This window comes from Dreissena polymorpha, chromosome 2, assembly GCF_020536995.1.
Source record: "Dreissena polymorpha isolate Duluth1 chromosome 2, UMN_Dpol_1.0, whole genome shotgun sequence".
Taxonomy (NCBI): domain Eukaryota; kingdom Metazoa; phylum Mollusca; class Bivalvia; order Myida; family Dreissenidae; genus Dreissena; species Dreissena polymorpha.
In genome coordinates, this window is record NC_068356.1 from 126,094,783 (window position 1) to 126,116,602 (window position 21,820).

A 21,820-nucleotide genomic window follows, 5' to 3' on the forward strand; every position below is an offset into this window, starting at 1 on the left:
TAATGCACTCATATTTCTCTATAAACCACCTGAAAGCATAAAATAAACAAACTTACACATTTTATTCGACGAGAAAATCAAATAAGCAAACTATGGCAAATTCCCTTGGTACAGGAGGAGACTGAGTGGCAGCACTTCTTGCGTCACTGCCTGGAGCTGGTGGCCAAAGTGGCTGAGATACTCACCGCAGAGACCTTCCAGATACTGGTACGATAGAGGGAAAATTGAATGTTTTATAACCCTTTGCCACATAGATACGTATGTTGATGCATTTGTAGTCCCTAGAAAAGTTATATTCAATTAAATACCTTTTTTACTTAATTAAAGTTTTAAAGGCTTCTTTTCGAAACCTGAACAGACTGCGAGTTACTCGCAGGCAGTTCTGGTTTTATGCTGGTTGCAAAAGCCATTTTCACTTTGCTTCTTATGGGGAAAAGGGATAATAGTTTGAACATTGCATAATATTGTGAACATTGTATGATATCGTGAACTCTTTCAGATACTGTTAAGATGGTGGGAACAGTATTGTGAACAATGTATGATAGCGTGAACTCTTTCAGATACTGTTAGGATGGTGGGAACAGTATTGTGAACAATGTATGATAGCATAAACTCTTTCAGATACTGTTAGGATGGTGGGAACAGTTAACGTTTGAGACTGCTCTAGGACGGCGACGCTTACTGCATGTGCACAAAGTGTTGTCCAAGTTTAGCCTGTCCAGGCTGCACAGGCTTATCAGGGACAACACTTTCTGCTTAAACTTGATGTTTGCAAGATACCAAAAATACCATATAGTTTAGTGTTGTCCCTGATTAGCCTGCGTGGACTGCACAGGCTAATCTGTAACGGCACTTACCCACATGTATAAAGCCATATTTTCCCAAAGCGAGACTCACTTGATGTTCACTTTATTATTCTAAACCAACTTTGTTATGCATTTTGACAATAATTAGCACTTTGAAGACATTGACCAAAATTGCTAACATATAACAAATATATTTCCCAAAATATTAGATTGCCTGAGAAACGTTCTGGAGTATTTTTAAAGTCACAGATTACATTTTATGATGTGACATTTTATGAACCCAATAATTCTGTGTTTTGACAGAATGGGTTTTATGGGTGTGCAATCAGCACATTGATGCAGTTGGGCAGGAGCTAACCTGCCCACAAATCAGACCAGTCAACCATACATTATTTAATACCAAAAGGAAAACTCTTTATGGTTATTATGTCATGCATCCAGCATAGCTCCAAACCAGCCTGCACATTCATGCAGTTTGGTGAGTAGCTACTTTGACAGCTATAAAGTTAGCAGTTTAGGGGACAGGGTAGCTCCTGACCGGGATAATGCGCAGGCTGGTCTAAAGCTACACTGAGATTATTTATAATTTTATTTATATTTTCTCTCTGAGGGGCGTTTCTTGTTTGATTTATTTTTAGCTCACCTGAGCGATAGCTCGGGGTGAGCTATTGTGATCACTCACCGTCCGGCGTCCGTCAGTCTGTCTGTCTGTCTGTAAACAATTTGTAAACATCTTCTTCTACTAAACCATTGAGCCAATTTCAACTAAATTTCATGTTGAGCATCCCTAGGTCATGGGACAAAAGAATTGTTAAAAAAAAATTGATCACATAACCAAGATGGCCGCCATGACCATATATGGTAAAAACATTAAAAAATCTTCTTGTCAGAAACCGCTCATCAGATTTTCAAAAAATTTCACAGGGATGACCTTTGAAGGCTCCCCTGAAAAAGTTGTTCAAAGAAATTTGATTCGTCAAAAAACATGGCCGCAGGAGCTCGTTGAACTTTGCATGTTTATTCGTTTTTGCCTTTTTTGTGAAAACTTTCAAAAATCTTCCACATTTTTTGTCCGATCCTTTCAAATTTGCACAGTGTCTTTATATCAATGAGGACACGAACCCTACAAAAAAATGAGCATTATTGGTCCATGAAGTACAGAATTACCTCCCCTTGAATTGAGAAAATGGTGTTTATGCAATAAAGTCCAAATTTTTCATCCAATTCTTTCCAAACTTGCACAGTGTCTTCATATCAATGAAAACTCGAGCCCTGTCGAAAATGAGCAACATCGGACCATTAAGTCGAGAATTATCTCCTTGAGATGGCAGATTTAGAAATAATTATAGTGTACTCTTTTTTCCAATTAATAGTGCTATTAGAGTAAAGGATTTGCTGGCTACAGGACAGGTTTCTCTGACACGATTCTCTTCTGATGGCTTTGCTGCAGACCACATAAACCCTTAACCCACAACAGTTAATTCTTCCTGTTGTTTTGTATTGTGCTGTTTTGCACTGTTTTGGCCATTGGTCACTTTCCTCAAATAAAGGACCAACTAATTGTATATAATGAGAATGCAATACTGCTACAGAAGCTGGAGTTTCACTTCTTTATATTATAGGGCATGATGCCCCTTTTTTTTCACAAAACTTGTCATTTACCTGTTTAAACTTTCATTCCAGTATACACCCTTTCAAGAGGCAATGCACATATATTTTGAGTTGGAACGCCATATAGCCACGGGCACTGAGAAAAGGCGCCTCAACATTCGTGGCGAGAATGACTGTCGCAGGCTGCACTGCTCCCTAAGAGATCTGTCATCCCTTCTACAAGGTCTGGGTAGGCTGGCAGACCATTTTATTGCAGAGAAATTCAGAGAACGGTTTTCTGATGGACATGTGCTTATTGAAAGGTACATTATATAAAATAAAATGAAATTGTGTCGAGCTTTGGGAAAATGGTGCTTAATGCAAGAGCCTAAAGTGTTGTCCAAGATAAGCAGGACTGCACAGGCTTATCTTGGAAAACACTTTAAGCACATGCATTAAGCCCCATATTCCAGAAGCGAGGCTCTATTGTATTTAGTATATGACATGGTTTAATGGTTGTCAACAAAGATGTGCCATTATTATCTCATGGAAATGGCAGAGAGATATAGAATTAGGCTTGTCCGTCTGTCCATCAGTCTGTCATGTCTGTCTGTCTATCACAATGTCTGTCTGTCTGTCACAAAACTTTGCATGGTTTTATCTCAGAAACTAAATAAGATAGCAACATGAAACTTAATGGGTGTATTGATATCAAAGAGGAGAATTGCCATGCACATGATCCATAACCCTTCACTTTCTTAAATAAGAGTTATTTCCCTTCGTTTTGTTGTATTATGTAAATTTTATGGGCTATATCAGTCTGTCTGTCACAAGTCTTTGCATAATTTTATCTCAGAAACTATATAAGATATCAACTTGAAACTTCATGGGTGTATTTATATCAATGAGGAGAACTGCCATGCACATGACCCATAACCCTACACTTTGTTAAATAAGAGTTATTGCCTTTTGTTTTTTATTATTATTTAACCTTTCAGGGCCTTATCTCAGATACGCTATAATATTTCACTATGAAACTTTATGGGTGTATAGATATCTATGAGGAGAATTGCAATGCAAAAAAAATTACCCTACTCCTAAATATTTTCAATATCATTAAATATTTACTTAAATGTTTTTTTAGGATTATAACATATTAAGGGATTTGCACCCATCCATAAACAAGCTTTATTTGGTGGGGGATATTAATTTAACGAATTTGCTAGTTACCAATGTTATCACAATGTCACATATCATGGAGTCACATGGTTTATATTGATAACATTAAATAACAAAACTAAACAAAATGACCTCTGAAATTAGAAAATGACTCTTTGTTATAGAATGTTCCAAATCCCTTGGGTTTAGAAGAATTGTTAGCACCATATATTTCAGGTTGGTTAACATGGTAGTCTACGGTAGCAGAGTGAAACTGTTTGAATTGACATCTACGGAACAGAGTGTCTTACAGACTGACCTTATTGAAGTGTAAGTAACATGTGAGTATATGGGAAAACAGGGCTTAAATGCACTTCCTGCTTTTATTGTAATTTGTATGCCCCCGGATCGAATGATCGGGGGTCTATTGTTCTTGGAATGTCTGTCATTCTGTCCCAAAACTTTATCCTTGGTCATAACTTTTGCAATATTGAAGATAGCAACTTGATATTTGGCATGCATGTGTATCTCATGGAGCTGCACATTTTGAGTGGTAAAAGGTCAATGTCAAAGTCATCCTTCAAGGTCAACGGTCAAATATATGGCCTCAAAGCGCAGTAGGGGGCATTGTGTTTCACAAACACAGCTCTTGTTTGTTTAAAGAAAGTCTGTTCTTAGCCAAAATGTAGTTTAAGCAGAAAGTGTCGTCCTGCATGAGCCTGTGCAGACTGCAAAGGCTAATCTGGGAAGACACTAAATGCACATGTAATAAGCTCTGTTTCCCAAAATGAGACTCATATCAAAGAAAATGAAATGAAGATTTTTAGGACTGTAAGAATCACCTATATAATAACAGTCTGTGGGGCTTACATCTGATTGACATTAGAGGTGTAAAAATGAGTCGACTTATTTACTCATTGCAATCTAACTGGATCCAAGAGCAATAAATAAATTGCAAAATCTGATAGCAATAAATCCATAGCAAAATTATTATTTGACAACAATTTTAAACATCAGTATGTCAATTTTTGATCAAAATATGCAAAAAAGGGTTGTATGACAAATGCGGCCACAATGCTCCAGACCAGCCTGGGGATTCCTTGCAGTCTGGTCAGGAGCTACCCTGTCTGCTATGAAGTCACACAAGGTTATATGGTCTCATTAGCAGACAGGGTAGATCCAGATCAGAATGCACTAATGCGCAGGCTGGATAATGGCATCATATTGCATTAGACTGATTGACGCATGACACAGCTAATATAGTGTATGCGCCAGGGAATATCATGGGCAAAATAACTATAGCATATGAAACAGACTTTTTCGCAGGTTTTTGCATGTCTTGAAGTTTCTCATTAAATGCTTTAAATTGATAAATGCAAACATTGGAACTTAAGACCTCCATTATAAAACAAAAATAAAATTAAAGAAAGAAAAAAAAGTAATCCTCCCCTGGTCTTGAATGGCTTACCATTTGAGTAAAAGTCTATCGCTTAAACCACTCGGCCACCAATGCATACATCGTCAAAACGTATTTTATACTTTATATTAGCAATCCTCGTAATTTAAAAAAATATAATGATAACAACAGAACTATCCGAACTATGCAATTGTTTTGCGTTTGTAACACGTTAAAATTTTCAGGTTTTTTAATTGTCGAAAGATGCATATAATGGATATTTTGAGCACGGTAAATATTACTGTTTCCTTGCGAAAAACATATCTACAAAGACAAATTGCGAATCTGAAACTTTTTTTTTCAATTTTTGTCAATTTTTTAAAACGTGAACAGGTCCCTGTAACGAATCAACAAATATATAAAAGAGCATTTCAACTAGAGAGGATTGGCAGCAATGGCAAACATGGCTGAAATGTTGGCTTCTAAACATGCAAATGAGTCTTGCTCTAGAAAAAAGCCTTAATCCTTTGAATGCTGGGAAATTTGTTTTCTGCCAAAATGTCGTCTGCTGAATTTCTAAAATTAGCATTTTCTTCGTTTTTTTTCAAAGAATACCATCAGAATAGCAAACAGTTTGGATCCTGATGAGACGCCACGTTCTGTGGTGTCTCATCTGGATCCAACCTGTTTGCAAAGGCCTTCAAAATTCGGTTCCCGCGCTTAAAGGGTTTATCATGTGCATGAAGTGTCATCCCAGATAAGCCTGTGCATTCAATTAGGGATAACCCTTTCCACTTTCATTTAAAGGAAATCTCTTCTGAGCAAAAATCAAATTTATGCGTGCAGTGTCATCCCTGATTAAACTGCAAACTTCTTAGGCTAATCTGGGATGACACGTAACGAATATGCCTTAAGTCCTGTTTTTCCAGAACGAGGCTCAAATTGTTTTCGCTATTTCAGTACCGCAAAGCGCTGACGGCAATTAAACCGTTTTGACATTGGCTGCTCCAGTTATATTTATACAATGAGATGTCTAACTTCAGGAATTAATGCATGTGCAGTCTGCTCTGGCTTATTAGGATTACACTTTACGCCTCATGTGGATTTTTGGTTTAGAAAAGACTTCCTTTTCATAAAAAAACTAGAAATGGCGCGGCAGAGGCCGACGCGTATTCCCACGCCGCATGTTTGACCCAGGGGGGCCCCATGGTTGGTAATGGGGCCATGCATAGTTGAGATTGACCGTATTGTCATAAGAGAAGTTCAGTATCAATTTGAAGTGAATTGGTGGAGAAATGAAGAAGTTATAGTAAAAGGCAATTTTGGGTGGGTGTGGTCTATGTGCGCGGGGTGCCCCAGGGTTGGTAATGGGGCCATTCATAGTTTAGATTGACCGTATTGTCAAAAGAGAAGTTCAGTATCAATTAGAAGTGAATTGGTGTAGAAATGAAGAAATTATAGTAAAAGGCAATTTTGGGTGGGTGTGGCCTATGTGGGCGGGGCTCCCCAGCGTTGGTAATGGGGCCATGCATAGTTGAGATTGACCGTATTGTCATAAGAGGTTCAGTATCAATTTGAAGTGAATCGGTGTAGAAATGAAGAAATTATAGTAAAAGGCAATTTTTGGTGGGTGTGGTGTATGTGGGCGGGGCGCCCCAGGGTTGGTAATGGGGCCATGCATAGTTGAGATTGACCGTATTGTCATAAGAGAGGTTCAGTATCAATTTGAAGTGAATCGGTGTAGAAATGATGAAATTATAGTAAAAGGCAATTTTGGGTGTGTGTGGTCTATGTGGGTGGGGTGCCCCAGGATTGGTAATGGGGCCATGCATAGTTGAGATTGACGGTATTGTCATAAGAGAGGTTCAGTATCAATTTGAAGTGAATCGGTGTAGAAATTAAGAAGTTAATGTAAAATAACCTTAAGAAATGAGTGAAAATCTCTGACCCGGCTGCACCCCAACCCCCATTACTTTTGACCCAGGGATCAGATCAAAATTCCAAATAGTGTAGGGTCGCACATATGCTCATAGCTACCATGCGCGTAAGTTTTAAGGTTCTATTGCTAATAGTGAAGGAGGAGATAGTGGCCAGGAGGGACGCACAGCAGAGATAACCGCAATATCCCCACGCTTTTCAAACAGCGTGGGGATAATTAAAAAAATGGGAACGTGACGTCCCTGAATAGTTAGTGCAGCCTGCACAGGCTAATCTGGGATGACACTTAACTCAAATGCATCAAATCCGATTGTCCCAGAGTGAGGCACAAATTGTTCTGGGTATTTATATCACTCCGAAAGCGCTGGCGGCCATCAAGCATTTGTCCTAATTGCTGCTCTAGTTACAATAAGTCATCCAACCACTGGGCTAAATGCTTATGCTTAAAGTGCAATCTGCACAGGCTTATCAGGAACAACACTTTACACCAAGTCTGAATATTTATTTAGAAGAGACTTCCTTTAAACTTTAAGTTCCAAAAATCAGAAAGGGTCATCCTGACTGCGCAGGCTAATCTGGGAAATACTTTACCCACATGCAATAAGCCCCATTTTCCCAGAGCTAGGCAAGGTACGCACATTGTATCTCGGTATTTCAGTCATGCCCAAGCCCTTGCAGCCATCAAGCCGTTCTGCCATTGGCTGCTACAGTTCTACAATGAGTCTTCAAGCTACCCGGACCAGAGACTCAAGTTCACAGAGATGCTTACTACACTGCTTGGCGCTGTCACTAGGCTCTTTGACCAATCGGTATCGTCATGTTTTGTACCTTGTGTATTGCTGATAAGTAGACATTGTTAAGCTTTGACCACTCAGATTCTGACAATTCTTTTGTGCAGAACATTCTATTTTAATATTGTTTCTTGAGTAATTCCTAATTTTTATTTATAAAACATATATAGTATTTTACCAATTTAAAGGGAATTTATGCTAAAATATTTAATTCAAATGTAAAGATCTTATTCCCAGACAATATTTCTCAGTGACTGTTACATTTCAGATCCCAAGCAAGATATCTCTGTGACTGTTTCATTACAGATCCCAGATAATATATTTCAGTGACTGTCACATTCAATATCCCAGACAACATATCTCAGTGACTGTTACGTTTCAGATCCCATACAAGATATCTGAGTGACTGTAACATTTTAGATCCCAGACAAGATATCTAAATGACTATTTCGTTTCTGATCCCATACAAGATATCTCGGTGGCTGTTACATTTCAGATCCCATACAAGATATCTCAGTGACTGTTACATTTGAAATCCCAGACAAAATATCTCAATGACTGTTAAATTTTGGATTCTAGACAAGATATCTCAGTGACTGTTACATTTCTGATTCAAGACAAGATATCTCAGTGACTGTAACATTTCAGATCCCAGACAATATATCCCATAGTGACTGTTACATTTCAAATCCCAGAAAAGATATCTCAGTGACTGTTACATCTCATTTCCCAGACAAGATACCCCACTGTTATATTTCAGATCTCATACAAGATATCCCACTGTTACATTTCAGTTCCCAGACAAGATATCCCACTGTTACATTTCAGATCCCAGACAAGATATCGCACTCTGCCGCCCACCTTCTGTCCTCCCTGGTGTCCACAGTACGTCCCAACTTCCTACTACAGGTTCCCTGCATACAGGGGCTGTATAACTCAGCTAGTCAAGGCGTGTATAGGGGCTGCATTCAGGAGGTATGCACTTAAGTATGTAGAGAACTCAACTATGTACAGAACAAGTCCCAACTTCTGTCTACTTGAATCCAAGCTTAAACATGAAAAGAATTAATATTGATAAAATGTGTACATTCTTTCTTTGCTCATGTTAATTAATGAGCCGCATTCTGGAAAAATTGTTATTTTTGAGCCTTGCTCTGTGAAAATTGGGTTTAATGCATGTGCGTAAAGTGTTAGCCCAGATTATCTTGAGCAGTCCGCACAGGCTAATCAGAGATGACACTTCCCGCCTTACCTGGATATTTGCTAAGATGAAACTTTCTTCGATTGAAAAATACCATAAAAGCGGAAAGTGCCGTCCCTGATTAGCCTGTGTGGACTTCACAGGCTAATGTGGGACAACACTTTATGCACAAGCATTAAACCTCCTTTTCACAGAGCATGGCCAAATTAATTTTCTTAAAGTGTTGTCCCAATTAAGCCTGTGCAGATCGCATGGGCTAATCAGGGATGATACTTTTTCCCTTTTATGCTTCTTGTCATTTACAGAAGTAACTTCTTTGTGAAAATCCAGTTAAGACAGAAAGTGTAGTCCCTGATTATTCTGTGCAGACTGCACAGTCTAATATGTGTCGACACTTAATACACATTGTTTAAGATCCAGCTGCTGTTATACCGCTCCCTCAGCCTGTACCTTCTGTTGCCATGGAACAACGTGCCTGATGCTGAGCAGGACTGGGCGAGCCGTGCCTCGCATCATCAGACATTCTGCCACCAGATGGCAGCTCCACTACTCCACTTGAAGGACACGTCCATGCTTATAAATAACAAGGTGGCACAAGAGGAAGGTGAGACGGATGGACGTTTTTGTGTCTATTATATAGAGACTGTTTGGGCCTTGTTCTGGGAATCTGGACTCAATGCATCTGAGTAGTTTGTCAACCCAGATGAATAGCATGTGCATTGAGGCATCAAACTGTCCACCTAAAGTGGATTTTCATATATAAAAGACTTATTTTAAACAAAAATATTTCGTAAAAGCGTAAATGTATAGGCTTATCTGGAATGACCCTTAACACATATGCATACATGTATAAAGCCTAGTTTTCACAGAAAGTGGCTCATTATATTTTAGTGGATAAATATATCTGATACTGAAGTGCATGTACCATGTGCTAAGAGAGCTCCAAATATTTTGCGTGTAAAACTTGGTTATTTTACGTTAAACAGGTGTTCATTTAAAAAAATTAATTTAATCTGACCCGTATTGTTATATTTTGTGCCCTGCAAACTCAAGTGGGCAGGCCTCTTCAGGAATGTATTAGAGCAAATATCAAGCGGTAAATCTGCATGTTTTGAGTCTTGTTGTCAACTGTTTTTAATCATGAAACATCACATCTTGTTACCCATGTTACCACTGCTGCAGCAAAGCCAGTGTTGCTTTTAGACTGGTTTACCCATGTTACATCTACTGTTATTCATGTTACATCTGTATTACCCAAACCAGTGTTGAATACCAGTCTGGGCCTTCTAGTTGACTGGTTTACCCATGTAACATCTACTGTAACGTATGTTATGTCTGTTACAGCCAAACCAGTGTTGCATACCAGTCTGCATCTGCTTGTAGACTGGTTTACTCATGTTACATCTACTGTAACCTATGTTATGTCTGTTACAGCCAAACCAGTGTTGCATACCTGTCTGCGCCTCCTTGTAGACTGGGTGGAGGGTGTGTCGGGTGAGGTAGTCAAGGCCAAACAGATCTGCTACCAGTCCATGGCCGACATCGTCAATATCACACTCAATGTATTCCCAGTGTTCATACATCAGCCTGGTAATTGTTCCAACAAAAATTTATGGAGTACCTTTCAGTTCAAATATGAGCCTGGTTCTGGGAAAACTGGGCTTAATGCATGCGTGTAAAGTGCCATCCCAGATTAGCCTGTGCAGTCTTCACAGTCTTGTCAGGCATAACACTTTCAGCCGTGACTGGATTTTTCTTTAATAGGGACTTCGTTAAACATTTTTTTTTATAAAAGCGGAAAGTGTTGTCCATTATAGGCCTGTGCGATAATCTGGGACAACACTTGATACAAATGCATTAAGCACAATTTTCTCAGAATGAGGCTTATATCAACTTTTGCTAGTTTTATATTTAACTTCGGTATCAAAATTAAATGTTTGTAAGATTTATAAAAACTATTTTAATGATATCGAAAGTGGAGAACCGGCAGAGTTTTTGAAGAAATATGAAGGGAACCAGATAAATAACATCAATGTCATCAATAGAGATAGTAATCCAAATAATCGTTGAACATGGTTTCACTTTCACCTCTGCCATTGTCATTGGTCAGTGACAAACTGTACTATGTGATATAACACATGGCAGATTGTACTTCTGCACTTTGTGATATCACCTAAGGCAGATTGTACTTATGTCCTAAGTGATATCACATAAGGAAGAGATTGTACTTATGTCCTATGTGATATCACATATGGCAGATTGTACTTATGTCCTATGTGATATCACATAAGGAAGAGATTGTACTTATGTCCTATGTGATATCACATATGGCAGATTGTATTTATGTGCTATCTGATATCACATATGGCAGATTGTACTTATGTCCAATGTGATATCACATAAGGCAGATTGTACGTATGTCCTATGTGAAATCACATATGGCAGATTGAACTTATGTCTTATGTGATATTACATAAGGAAAAGATTGTTCTTTTATTCGATGTGATATCACATATGGCAGATTGTACTTATGTCCTATCTGATATCACATACAGCAGATTGTACTTATGCCCTACGTGATATCATACATGGCAGATTATACTTGTATTTATGTCCCATGTGATATCACATAAGGCAGATTGTACTTATGTCCTATGTTATATCACATATGGCAGATTGTATTTATGTTCCATGTGATATCACATATGGCACATTGTACTTATGTCCTATGTGATATTACATAAGGCAGATTGTAGATATGTCCTATGTGATATCACATTAAGAGATTGTTCTTATGTTTGATATGATATCACATACGGTTGATTGTACTTATGTTCTATGTGATATCACATAAGGCAGATTGTACTTATGTCCTATATTATATCACATATGGCAGGTTGTATTTATGTCCCATGTGATATCACAAGGCAGATTGTACTTATGTCCCATGTGATATCACAAGGCAGATTGTACTTATGTCCCATGTGATATCACATAAGGCAGATTGTACTTATGTTCCATGTGATATTACATAAGGCAGATTGTATTTATGTCCCATGTTATATCACAAGGCAGATTTTATTTATGTCCCAGTTGATATCACATAAGACAGAGATTTCTACTATGTTTTGTGATTTCACATGAAACAGAGTGTGTAACTGTTTAATATGATATTAAATACTGAAGATTGTGTTATCGGGCTGTGTGATATTACATTAGACAGAATGTACCACTATGCTTTGTGATATAACATAAGGCAGATCCTTTTTCTACTTTATGTGATATCACATAAAGCAGAGTATACATCTGTTCTATGTGATATTACTTAAGACTGAGTCAGTTCTTTTGTGCTATGTGATATTCAATAAGGTATAGTGTGCTACTGTGCTTTGTGATATAACATTATGCAGAGTTTACTTCTTCACTATGTGATATTTCACAAGACAAACTGTACTTCTGCACGCTGTGATATTACACAAGGCAGATTGTGCTTCAGTGCTATGTGATATTACACAAGGCAGAGTAATACTGTGAATTGTGATATTACTCAAGGCAGATGGTTGTACTGAACTATGTTATATTCCAGAGGTGCTAGAGGATATCCTGGCATTTTTCCTGGCCCTGTTCCAGTCTTGTAGGGTCCAGATGGGAATCCCCTTCACTGAGCAAACCATCCAGACCTTCATGGCCCTCTTCAACAAGTGAGTAGGGGAGGTTCCAGTACTGGCTCTGGGGTATCTTCAGCAGAAAATGAACCTTTCTCTGGGAATACAGAGTGTAATGCATGTGTGTAAAATGGTGTCCTATGTGGAATGCACATGCTTATCTGGATTGACTTTATGGACATGCATTAAACCAGGTTTTCAAAGAGTGCGGTGCATATACAAAGAAACATTCAATAACATATCAGTTCCTGTTACCATGTCACCCGTGCTGTTTGTAACCATGTCAACCATGCTGTTAGTTACCATGCCAACTGTGTTGCTTCTATTGCAGGGAGCAGCTTGCTGAGACTTTGAGTCATGAGAGTGGGGCTGCACACAGGGTCATAGAGAAGTAAGTCATGAGAGTGGGGCTGCACACAGGGTTATAGAGAAGTAAGTCATGAGAGTGGGGCTGCACACAGGGTTATAGAGAAGTAAGTCATGAGAGTGGGGCTGCACACAGGGTCATAGAGAAGTAAGTTATGAGAGTGGGGCTGCACACAGGGTCATAGAGAAGTAAGTCATGAGCGTGGGGCTGCTCACATGGTTATAGAGAAGTAAGTCATGAGAGTGGGGCTGCACACATGGAGAGTGGGGCTGCTCACAGGGTCATAGGGAAGTAAGTCATGAGAGTTGGGCTGCACACAGGGTCATAGAGAAGTAAGTCATGAGAGTGGGGCTGCTCACAGGGTTATAGAGAAGTTAGTCATGAGAGTGGGGCTGCACACAGGGTCATAGAGAAGTAAGTCATGAGAGTGGGGCTGCACACAGGGTCATAGAGAAGTAAGTCATGAGAGTGGGGCTGCTCACAGGGTCATAGAGAAGTAAGTCATGAGAGTGGGGCTGCTCACAGGGTCATAGAGAAGTAAGTCATGAGAGTGGGGCTGCACACAGGGTCATAGAGAAGTAAGTCATGAGCGTGTGGCTGCACACAGAGTAAGAGAGAAGTAAGTGATGAAGTGGTGCTGCACACAGGGTTATAGAGAAGTAAGTCATGAGAGTGGGGCTGCACACAGTATTAAAGAAAAGTAAGTCATGAGAGTGGTGCTGCACACAGGGTTATAGAGAAATAAGTCATGAGAGTGGGGCTGCACACAGGGTCATAGAGAAGTTAGTCATGATAATGGGGCTGCTCACAGGGTTATAGAGAAGTAAGTCATGAGTGTGGGGCTGCACACAGGGTCATAGACAAGTAAGTGATGAGAGTGGGGCTGCACACAGGGTCATAGAGAAGTAAGTCATGAGAGTGGGGCTACACACAGGGTCATAGAGAAGTAAGTGATGAGCGTGGGGCTGCACACAGGGTTATAGAGAAGTAAGTCATGAGCGTGGGGCTGCACACAGGGTCATAGAGAAGTAAGTCAGGAGAGTGGGGCTGCAGACAGGGTCATAGAAAAGTAAGTCATGAGAGTGGGGCTGCACACAGGGTCATAGAGAAGTAAGTGATGAGAGTGGGGATGCACACAGGGTCATAGAGAAGTAAGTCATGAGAGTGGGGCTGCACACAGGGTCATAGAGAAGTAAGTCATGAGCGTGGGGCTGCTCACATGGTTATAGAGAATTAAGTCATGAGAGTGGGGCTGCACACAGGGTCATAGAGAAGTAAGTCATGAGAGTGGGGCTGCACACAGGGTCATAGAGAAGTAAGTCATGAGAGTGGGGCTGCTCACAGGGTTATAGAGAAGTAAGTCATGAGCGTGTTGCTGCACACAGGGTCAGAGAGAAGTAAGTGATGAGAGTGGTGCTGCACACAGGGTAACAGAGAAGTAAGTCATGAGAGTGGGGCTGCACACATGGTCATAGAGAAGTAAGTCATAAGAGTGGTGCTGCACACAGGGTCATAGAGAAGTTAGTCATGAGAGTGGGGCTGCACACAGGGTCATAGAGAAGTAAGTCATGAGAGTGGGGCTGCACACATGGTCATAGAGAAGTAAGTCATGAGAGTGGGGCTGCACACAGTATTAAAGAGAAGTAAGTCATGAGAATGGTGCTGCACACATGGTTATAGAGAAGTAAGTCATGAGAGTGGGGCTGCACACAGGGTCATAGAGAAGTACGTCATGAGAGTGGGGCTGCACACAGGGTTATAAAGAAGTAAGTCATGAGAGTGGGGCTGCACACAGGGTCATAGAGAAGTAAGTCGTGAGAGTGGGGCTGCACACAGGGTTATAGAGAAGTAAGTTCTGAGGGTGGGGCTACACACAGGGTTATCAACATGTATGGGAAATATGCAGTACATCAGTACATGCAGCCCTTTTTTGAGAACTTTGCCACTATAATATTCCCGAAATTGTAAAAAGTTAATGACTGAAATTTGAACAATTAAAAAAATGTGCACCTCTTTTTAGCTCACCTGAGCACAACGTGCTTATGGTGAGCTTTTGTGATCGACTTTTGTCCGTCATGCGTTGTGCGGCATCAACATTTGCCTTGTGAACACTCCAGAGGCCACATTTATTGTCTGATCTTCATGAAACTTGGTCAACTAACTAACTAATGGGGTTGTTTACCCTCAGGACTTCGGTTAGAAACCATTGCCCGAGCACACTGCTTAACTTAAAACTCTACGTTAAAAAACTGAAAACGGCTATAATATGGTCAGCCCGATTTTACTGGGCTGTACCATTTATAATACAACAATAAATTGCAGTGTTGATGCGGTGCTTCAATAAAAATCTATTAGTTTAAAAATATCTGTACTTTACTTATTAAAAAAGCGTTAAAAACGCAGTACTCAATAAAATCAATAAGCAATGTCTTGCCTAAAGCTGTTAGAAAGCGGCGTTTTCATTGGTTGACAGTATTTAAAAGCATGGCTCTGATTGGTTATCTCTTTCACGTCTGCGCAAACACAAGTAGGTCAATCCGTTTTGGGATGAAAAATTCACACAAAGAACGACCTTGACGTGGCGTCTGCTCTTGCATGGACGTGAAAGAGATAACCAATCATAATGTTTGCGTCTGCTCTTTTGCACTTTTAAAATGTAAACAAAGCAGAATTTTATAAGGAAATGTATGAAACAAGCCAGAATAATTACATCCATTAATACTTGAATCTATTTGAATTTAATATGATTGGTATATGTTATTAAACCACTATGAAGATGTTATATTAATATTATTGTTTTTATTATTATTATTATTATATGTTGTTTGTGTTGAAAAGAGAGAGGAGAGAAATAGTCCAATTTTTATAAGTATTAATGGTGAAAACACATACTATTTATTATATGTGCTATCATCATTATTAGACCCATTGTTCAGTATTTACTGCAATGGGTTGTTGGAGTCTTGAAACTTTGTGATCTGTGTTTTAAATGTCAAAATCCAAATAGGATTACTTTTAATATAATGTTTATGGAAAAGAAAAGGAATACACGGATGTGTAATATGTTTGTAAAACAAAAACAAATAATAATATTTAAGGATTTTTCAGATCACAAAGTGGTTTAACATTGCCACTATGTATTTACATACATAATAAAGTATCAAAACTAGGTGTATATTTAAGGTTTAAATTTAATGTCATACAACAAGATCTAGGCAGTGGAAAAATATGACTATTTACAACTTTAATTAGTAGGAAAGTTAGCGCCTGGTTGAATAGCTCTCATATGAAAAGAGAATTTGCATGTGGACATGCAGTTATATGGAAAATTGTATTATATTAAACACTTGCAGACAGGGAATATAGCAGTAATGCTCCAACATAAGACCCTGTCTGTATGGAACTTAAGGAGTATTGGGCTATGTAGAAGAAACGTCCCCCCAGAGTGGTGTTAAGACAATATTTAAAAGAAAATCAATAGTAATATTAGTATATTACAGTTAATTACTTACTTGTCGCAAAAAAACGGTTACCTTTATAGGGCCACGTAAGAATTATAAGGTAAAACAATGTATTTTACAGTTAAAAATTAAACAAAACAAAGAAGTTTCTATATAAAAGTAAATTATGTACATTATGTACAAAGCTGCAAGCATTTATTAGTAGGTAAAATACATAATGCCACCCTGGGGGGTTTTAAAGAAAGAGAGTTTGGAAGTGTAGGCTGGTGTGGGTGGGGCGAGCCAGCAGGGGTAGTACTACTGGGAAGGGTACAGGGGAGGTTATTATGGAGGTGAAGTTTTATGATGGTTGTGTCCCCTAGACCAGAGGGAGTGCACGGTAAATGGAAATTACAAATGGAGAATGATGGATAAACTTGGTCAGAACATTTGTCCCATTGATACCTCGACTGAGTTCGAAACTGGATCATGCTGGGTCAAAAACTAGGTCACAAGGTCAAAAAAAAGAAAAACCTTGTGAACACTGTAGAAGTCACATTTGATGCCCAATCTTCATGTAACTTTGTCAAAATGTTTGTCTAAATGATATGTTGGTTGAGTTCAAAAATGGTTCCGGTCCCTTGAAAAACATAGCCGCCAGAGGGGGGGGGGGCAGTATTCCTTATATGGCTGTAGAGAAACCTTGTGAACACTCTAGAAGTCACAAATTTTGTCCAATCATCATGAAACTTGATCAAAACATTGGTTTCATTGATATCTCGGACGAGTTTGAAAATGGTCCAGATCGGTGAAAAAACATGGCCGCCAGGGGGCGGGGCAGTTTTTTCTATATGTATATAGTGAAAGCATGTGAACACTCTAGAAGTCACATTTTTGGTCCAATCTTCATGAAATTTGGTCAGAACATGTGTTTTCTGGATATGACGGTTGAGTACGAAAATGGTCCAGATCGGTGGAAAAACATGGTCGCCAGGGGGTGGGGCAGTTTTCTCTATAGTGAAAACATGTAAACAGTCTAATTGTGATAAGCCATAATGTTAAAGAAAGATAACCTGTACATACTTTCTAATAGTTAACTAATAGTTAACTCCCTTGTATAAACCTGGGACTTCTTTCATAAAATGTGGTGTACATAAAGACAGTAGTTTGCATGCAATTTAATAAACCTATGTCATAAAATAACTGTACATGTACTAATGCACTGTAGAGCCTTATCTTTGATCTTTACTGATAAGCCAAGTTAACATACTGATGTATTTAGCAGACTACTGTGCTATGAAACTGTTTCCATGGCAATCTTGTTATTTGGCATTTTCTAAATTAGAAAGACTCTTTTGATTGAAATAACTTTTATAAATTCTTCTTATTTTTTACATTTGAGTCACTGGAGTGTTCCACTCTCCATAAATTGTGTTCTATAGATTAAGTTAGACTTATTTTATAAACTAAATTTTTTAAGCAACTTCTAGACTAACAGTAACTAATACTTATATCAGTTTTTTGACAGATTGTGAACTTCTTTTTACATTCATTAAGGTATTTCTTTAGACTAAAGTAAGTTATTTTCATTAAAGCTGCTTTGGTTTTCACTTATAGATTAATTCTTTGAGTGTATTCAGGCGTATCTGACTGGATGCCTTTCGTTAATTGAGTTAGAAATAAGCGTACTTTAATTAGACTTAATTTCCCTATTACATAAGTGCTCACAAAGTTACATAACTCGTAACTGTCCCATGACCGGTTCACTTGCGTAAGCGAACGAGACCGCATCACCACAGTTGTTTATAGTAAAACATTGTGAATACTTTTAGTCACATTTTTAGTTCAATCTGAATGACACTTGCTGATCTTCACACATGGTGACAATCTTTATGAGCATAATATTTTTTGCTCATGGTGAACTTTTGTGATCACCTTTTGTCAATTGTCTGTCTTCCGTTGTGCGTCATGAATATTTGCCTTTTTAACACTTTAGAGGCCACATTTATTGTTGGATCTTCATGAAACTTTGTCAGAAGCTTTGTCACAATAATATCTTGGACGAGTTCAGAAATGGTTCCAGTCTGTTGAAAAACATTTCCGCCATGGGGCCATTTGTTGTTCATTCTTCATGAAACTTGGTTAGAACATTTGTTCTATTGATATCTTGGGCTGCAAAGAACAGGTCTTTTATTTTTATTTCAGGTGAGCGACTTGGGGCCTTTCAGGTCCTCTTGTTTTTCAAAAATTTGAAAAATAATACTCAATTTTTCACAAATTGAGGGACAAAAGTCTGCTTCACATAGAGGAGAAAAAAAGCCTGAGCACATGCATATAAACATTTAGCGGAAAGTGTCCACTAATAAATAACAAAACAGATATTTGCTGTCCATGAATTGTAAAAATTAAAGATGTGAGTTTTAGAGATAATTATACATATTTTTCCATATAACCTATATTATTCTGATGTCTCTTTTATTAAACATACTTAAAACCATCCTGAATGATATTATAAGTTAACAAAAGCCAGTTGTTATGGGCCCGGTTTTTATCATTCCTCTATATGTTAAAAGTTACTCATTATCTGTGCTTGCCCTGCAAAAACTGGGCTTTATGCATGTGCGCTTATTGTCTACTCAGAGTAGCCTGTGCAGTGTGCTTATCAGGGATTTTCATTACAAAAGAGACATCCTTTAACAAAACAATCAATGAAAGCAGAAAGTTTCATCTTGGTTGAGCCTGTATGAACGACACTTCCCATATGAATTAAGCTCAGATTTCCAAGAGCTCATCTAAACAATGCCATTGTTTTCTGCATGCTTTTGTTCTCCAGATTCCTGAAGATCTTACAGATCATTGTCCAGGAGCCTGGGGCCTCCTTCAAGAGATTTCTACCCAGCATCATCAACATCTGCATTGAGTACATCTACCCTGTCCTGGCACAGGTAGGGACCATAGATAGGCACGTCTTACCTGTCTTAGGGCACATATTCCCCTTCCTACAACAGGTTTACTTTCACTCTCCGTATTTTCAGACTTTGTGATAAACCTTGGTTTACTTTCAACGTGATAAACCTAGCTATTTTTTTGCACTGTTGGATATACCCTAGATGTATTCCTACTCTCTGTGATAAACCTAGCTGTATTTCCATCAGGTGCCATAAGCCTAGCTAATTTTCCATCCTGTGGTATTAACACAGCTGTATTTTAACCTACTGAATAAATGGCTGTATTTTTGGCATCACAAATGATTATGCCATGGCATTCAATTCTTATGTTCTTAGTCTTGCACATAAAATTGTCTCTATTTTCAACACTGACCTAAACTTTTCTTGTTTTGTACTATTCTTTGTAGATTTGCATGTTGATAAGGTCATAATTTGCAGAGGACTAAACAGTTGCAATAAATAAATAATTTTGTAAATAAACCATGTACCATTCAAACTTCACATTTGTTTGCACATATCAGTTCAATAATGTTCTATATTACCAATTGTGAAAATGTGTCATTTTTAAAGGATAGTTTAAAATAAAATGGCCATCTTAATCAGTTTTTTGCATTAAAATAATAGTTCAATAAGAAAGTACTGTTGATTTTTGTTTCTCGTGTAGGCACCTAACATCAAACCCAGCCCAACGATTTGTTTGTGCCCAATTAAGAAAAATACTGGTACCAGCCCAATTGGGACAAATTGCGCAAAAAACCCTGAAATTGGGATCTTCAAATTGGAAATTGGTGTATTTGATATTTTGCACCTACATTTTTTTTAATTGATGCCTAAGTGTTGTCAAGTGTCAATATTATATTTACTTAGGTTCAAGACATAGAGCTGCATAGGGAAATTAACTGGCATATATAAGGTGGCATATAGCAGTTCAACTGTCAGTCCGTCTGTCTGTCTGTCAGTCTGTGCGTCCGTTTGAAAACTTTAACATTGGCCATAACTTTTGCAATATTGAAGAAAGCAACTTGATATTTGGCATTAATGTGTATCTCATGGAGCTTCAGATTTTGAGTGGTAAAGGTCAAGGTCATCCTTCAAGGTAAAAGGTCAAGAAACAAAATCCAAGGGCAGTAACAAGCCTTAATTTCTATTTTATATCATTTGGCAGGTACAGATCATTTTCACAAGTGAAGAAATCTTTTTAAAAGGGATATAATAAAAAGAGATATAATTTTAATTCAAAGCAGCATAGTAGGAGGCATTGTGTTTCTGACAAACTCATCTCTTTTATTTTTATAAAAATGAAAAAAAAAAAAAATCTTCCATTGGGAATTTTATGAACCGCAATTTGGAAATTTGTAGTTGGGAAAGTGCCGCTTTTAGTACTTTATAAAGAAGGAAAATAATCTCTGATAACAAGCATGTGCTCTGTCATGTTTTGGGATTTGGATTCAAAGCCTTGCGACCTTAGTTGTTAGGAAATTTGTTTTGAAATTCTATTCATGACCATTCTCTGCCTCTTCAATTAAGGCAGGTGTCAGTTACTGATATATGTATGTTCATTATGCACTGGTGAATCAGCTTACCTAAGAAAAATGTTAATATGATAACTGACTGATATGATATGACTGAAATACTGTTTTAAATGATAAAACAACAACCAAAGACAATGAAGCTGGTGTAATAAGTCTCGCTTTGGGAAAACGGGACTTTAAGCATGTGTGTGAAGATAAGCCAGTGCCGTCTGCAGAGGCTAGTCAGGGACGACAGTTTCTGCCCAGATTAGATTTTTTTAGAGGAGACTACCGTTAAACAAAAAATTCCATAAATGGGGAAAAGTTTCTTCCCATATTACTAGTATGATCTGGGACGACACTTGACGCTCATGCATTAAGCCCCTTTTTTCTGTTTTCAGCGTCCATCCCCAGATATGAAGCAGGTGCTCTATGAGCTACTCCACGAGCTGCTGATGAACAACTGGCGCTACTTCTTTAAGGGCTCCGTCCTAACAGCCCTCAACAGCAAGGAGGAGACCCTGGAGAATGAACAGCAGTTTGTGGCCATCATGCAGGTATAAACTCATAGACATGTATAGGGCCATTATATCTTTGGCAAATACCCGGGGAGTCTGGGTGAATTTCACCTATTTCAGCTAAAATTACCTAACTTTTTCTCCTGAAAGGTTTAAGGCGCAGGTCTTTCCATAGTGCAGTCATGAAGATGCAGCAGGAGATGTAAATAAAGTCTGAAATACATACGCACTCACACACAGAAAATAAAGCAACTGCTGTCTCTTTTCCTTTTTGCATCCCCCCATGTTCCATTTTGGGATATTTTCAGAATGGATTGACTATCAGTTGCACCTGCAACATGTAGCAAGTGTAAAAACTGCTACATTGAGCTATGGTTATTTATATTGATATTTGTATGCCCTCATGGGTGGAATGTGTTAAGCATTGAACTTGTCAGCCAGTATGTCCCAAAGCTTGTGTTTTCAACTCCTCTTTAACTGCTGGGTGGTTC

The 21,820-nt window shown here is 38.4% G+C and overlaps 1 protein-coding gene across 1 annotated transcript in view; it reads left to right on the forward strand.

The window, feature by feature from the left end:
- Positions 1-21,820, forward strand: part of LOC127868902 (exportin-6-like) — a 49,372-nt gene that overhangs the window by 21,663 nt on the left and 5,889 nt on the right. The window contains exons 11-21 of the mRNA XM_052411046.1: positions 115-207; positions 2,490-2,719; positions 3,792-3,884; positions 7,547-7,697; positions 8,508-8,654; positions 9,295-9,484; positions 10,315-10,470; positions 12,467-12,581; positions 12,877-12,936; positions 19,186-19,297; positions 21,213-21,368. Of these exons, the coding sequence (XP_052267006.1) occupies positions 115-207; positions 2,490-2,719; positions 3,792-3,884; positions 7,547-7,697; positions 8,508-8,654; positions 9,295-9,484; positions 10,315-10,470; positions 12,467-12,581; positions 12,877-12,936; positions 19,186-19,297; positions 21,213-21,368 (1,503 nt within the window). The remainder of the gene's footprint in view (positions 1-114; positions 208-2,489; positions 2,720-3,791; positions 3,885-7,546; positions 7,698-8,507; positions 8,655-9,294; positions 9,485-10,314; positions 10,471-12,466; positions 12,582-12,876; positions 12,937-19,185; positions 19,298-21,212; positions 21,369-21,820) is intronic.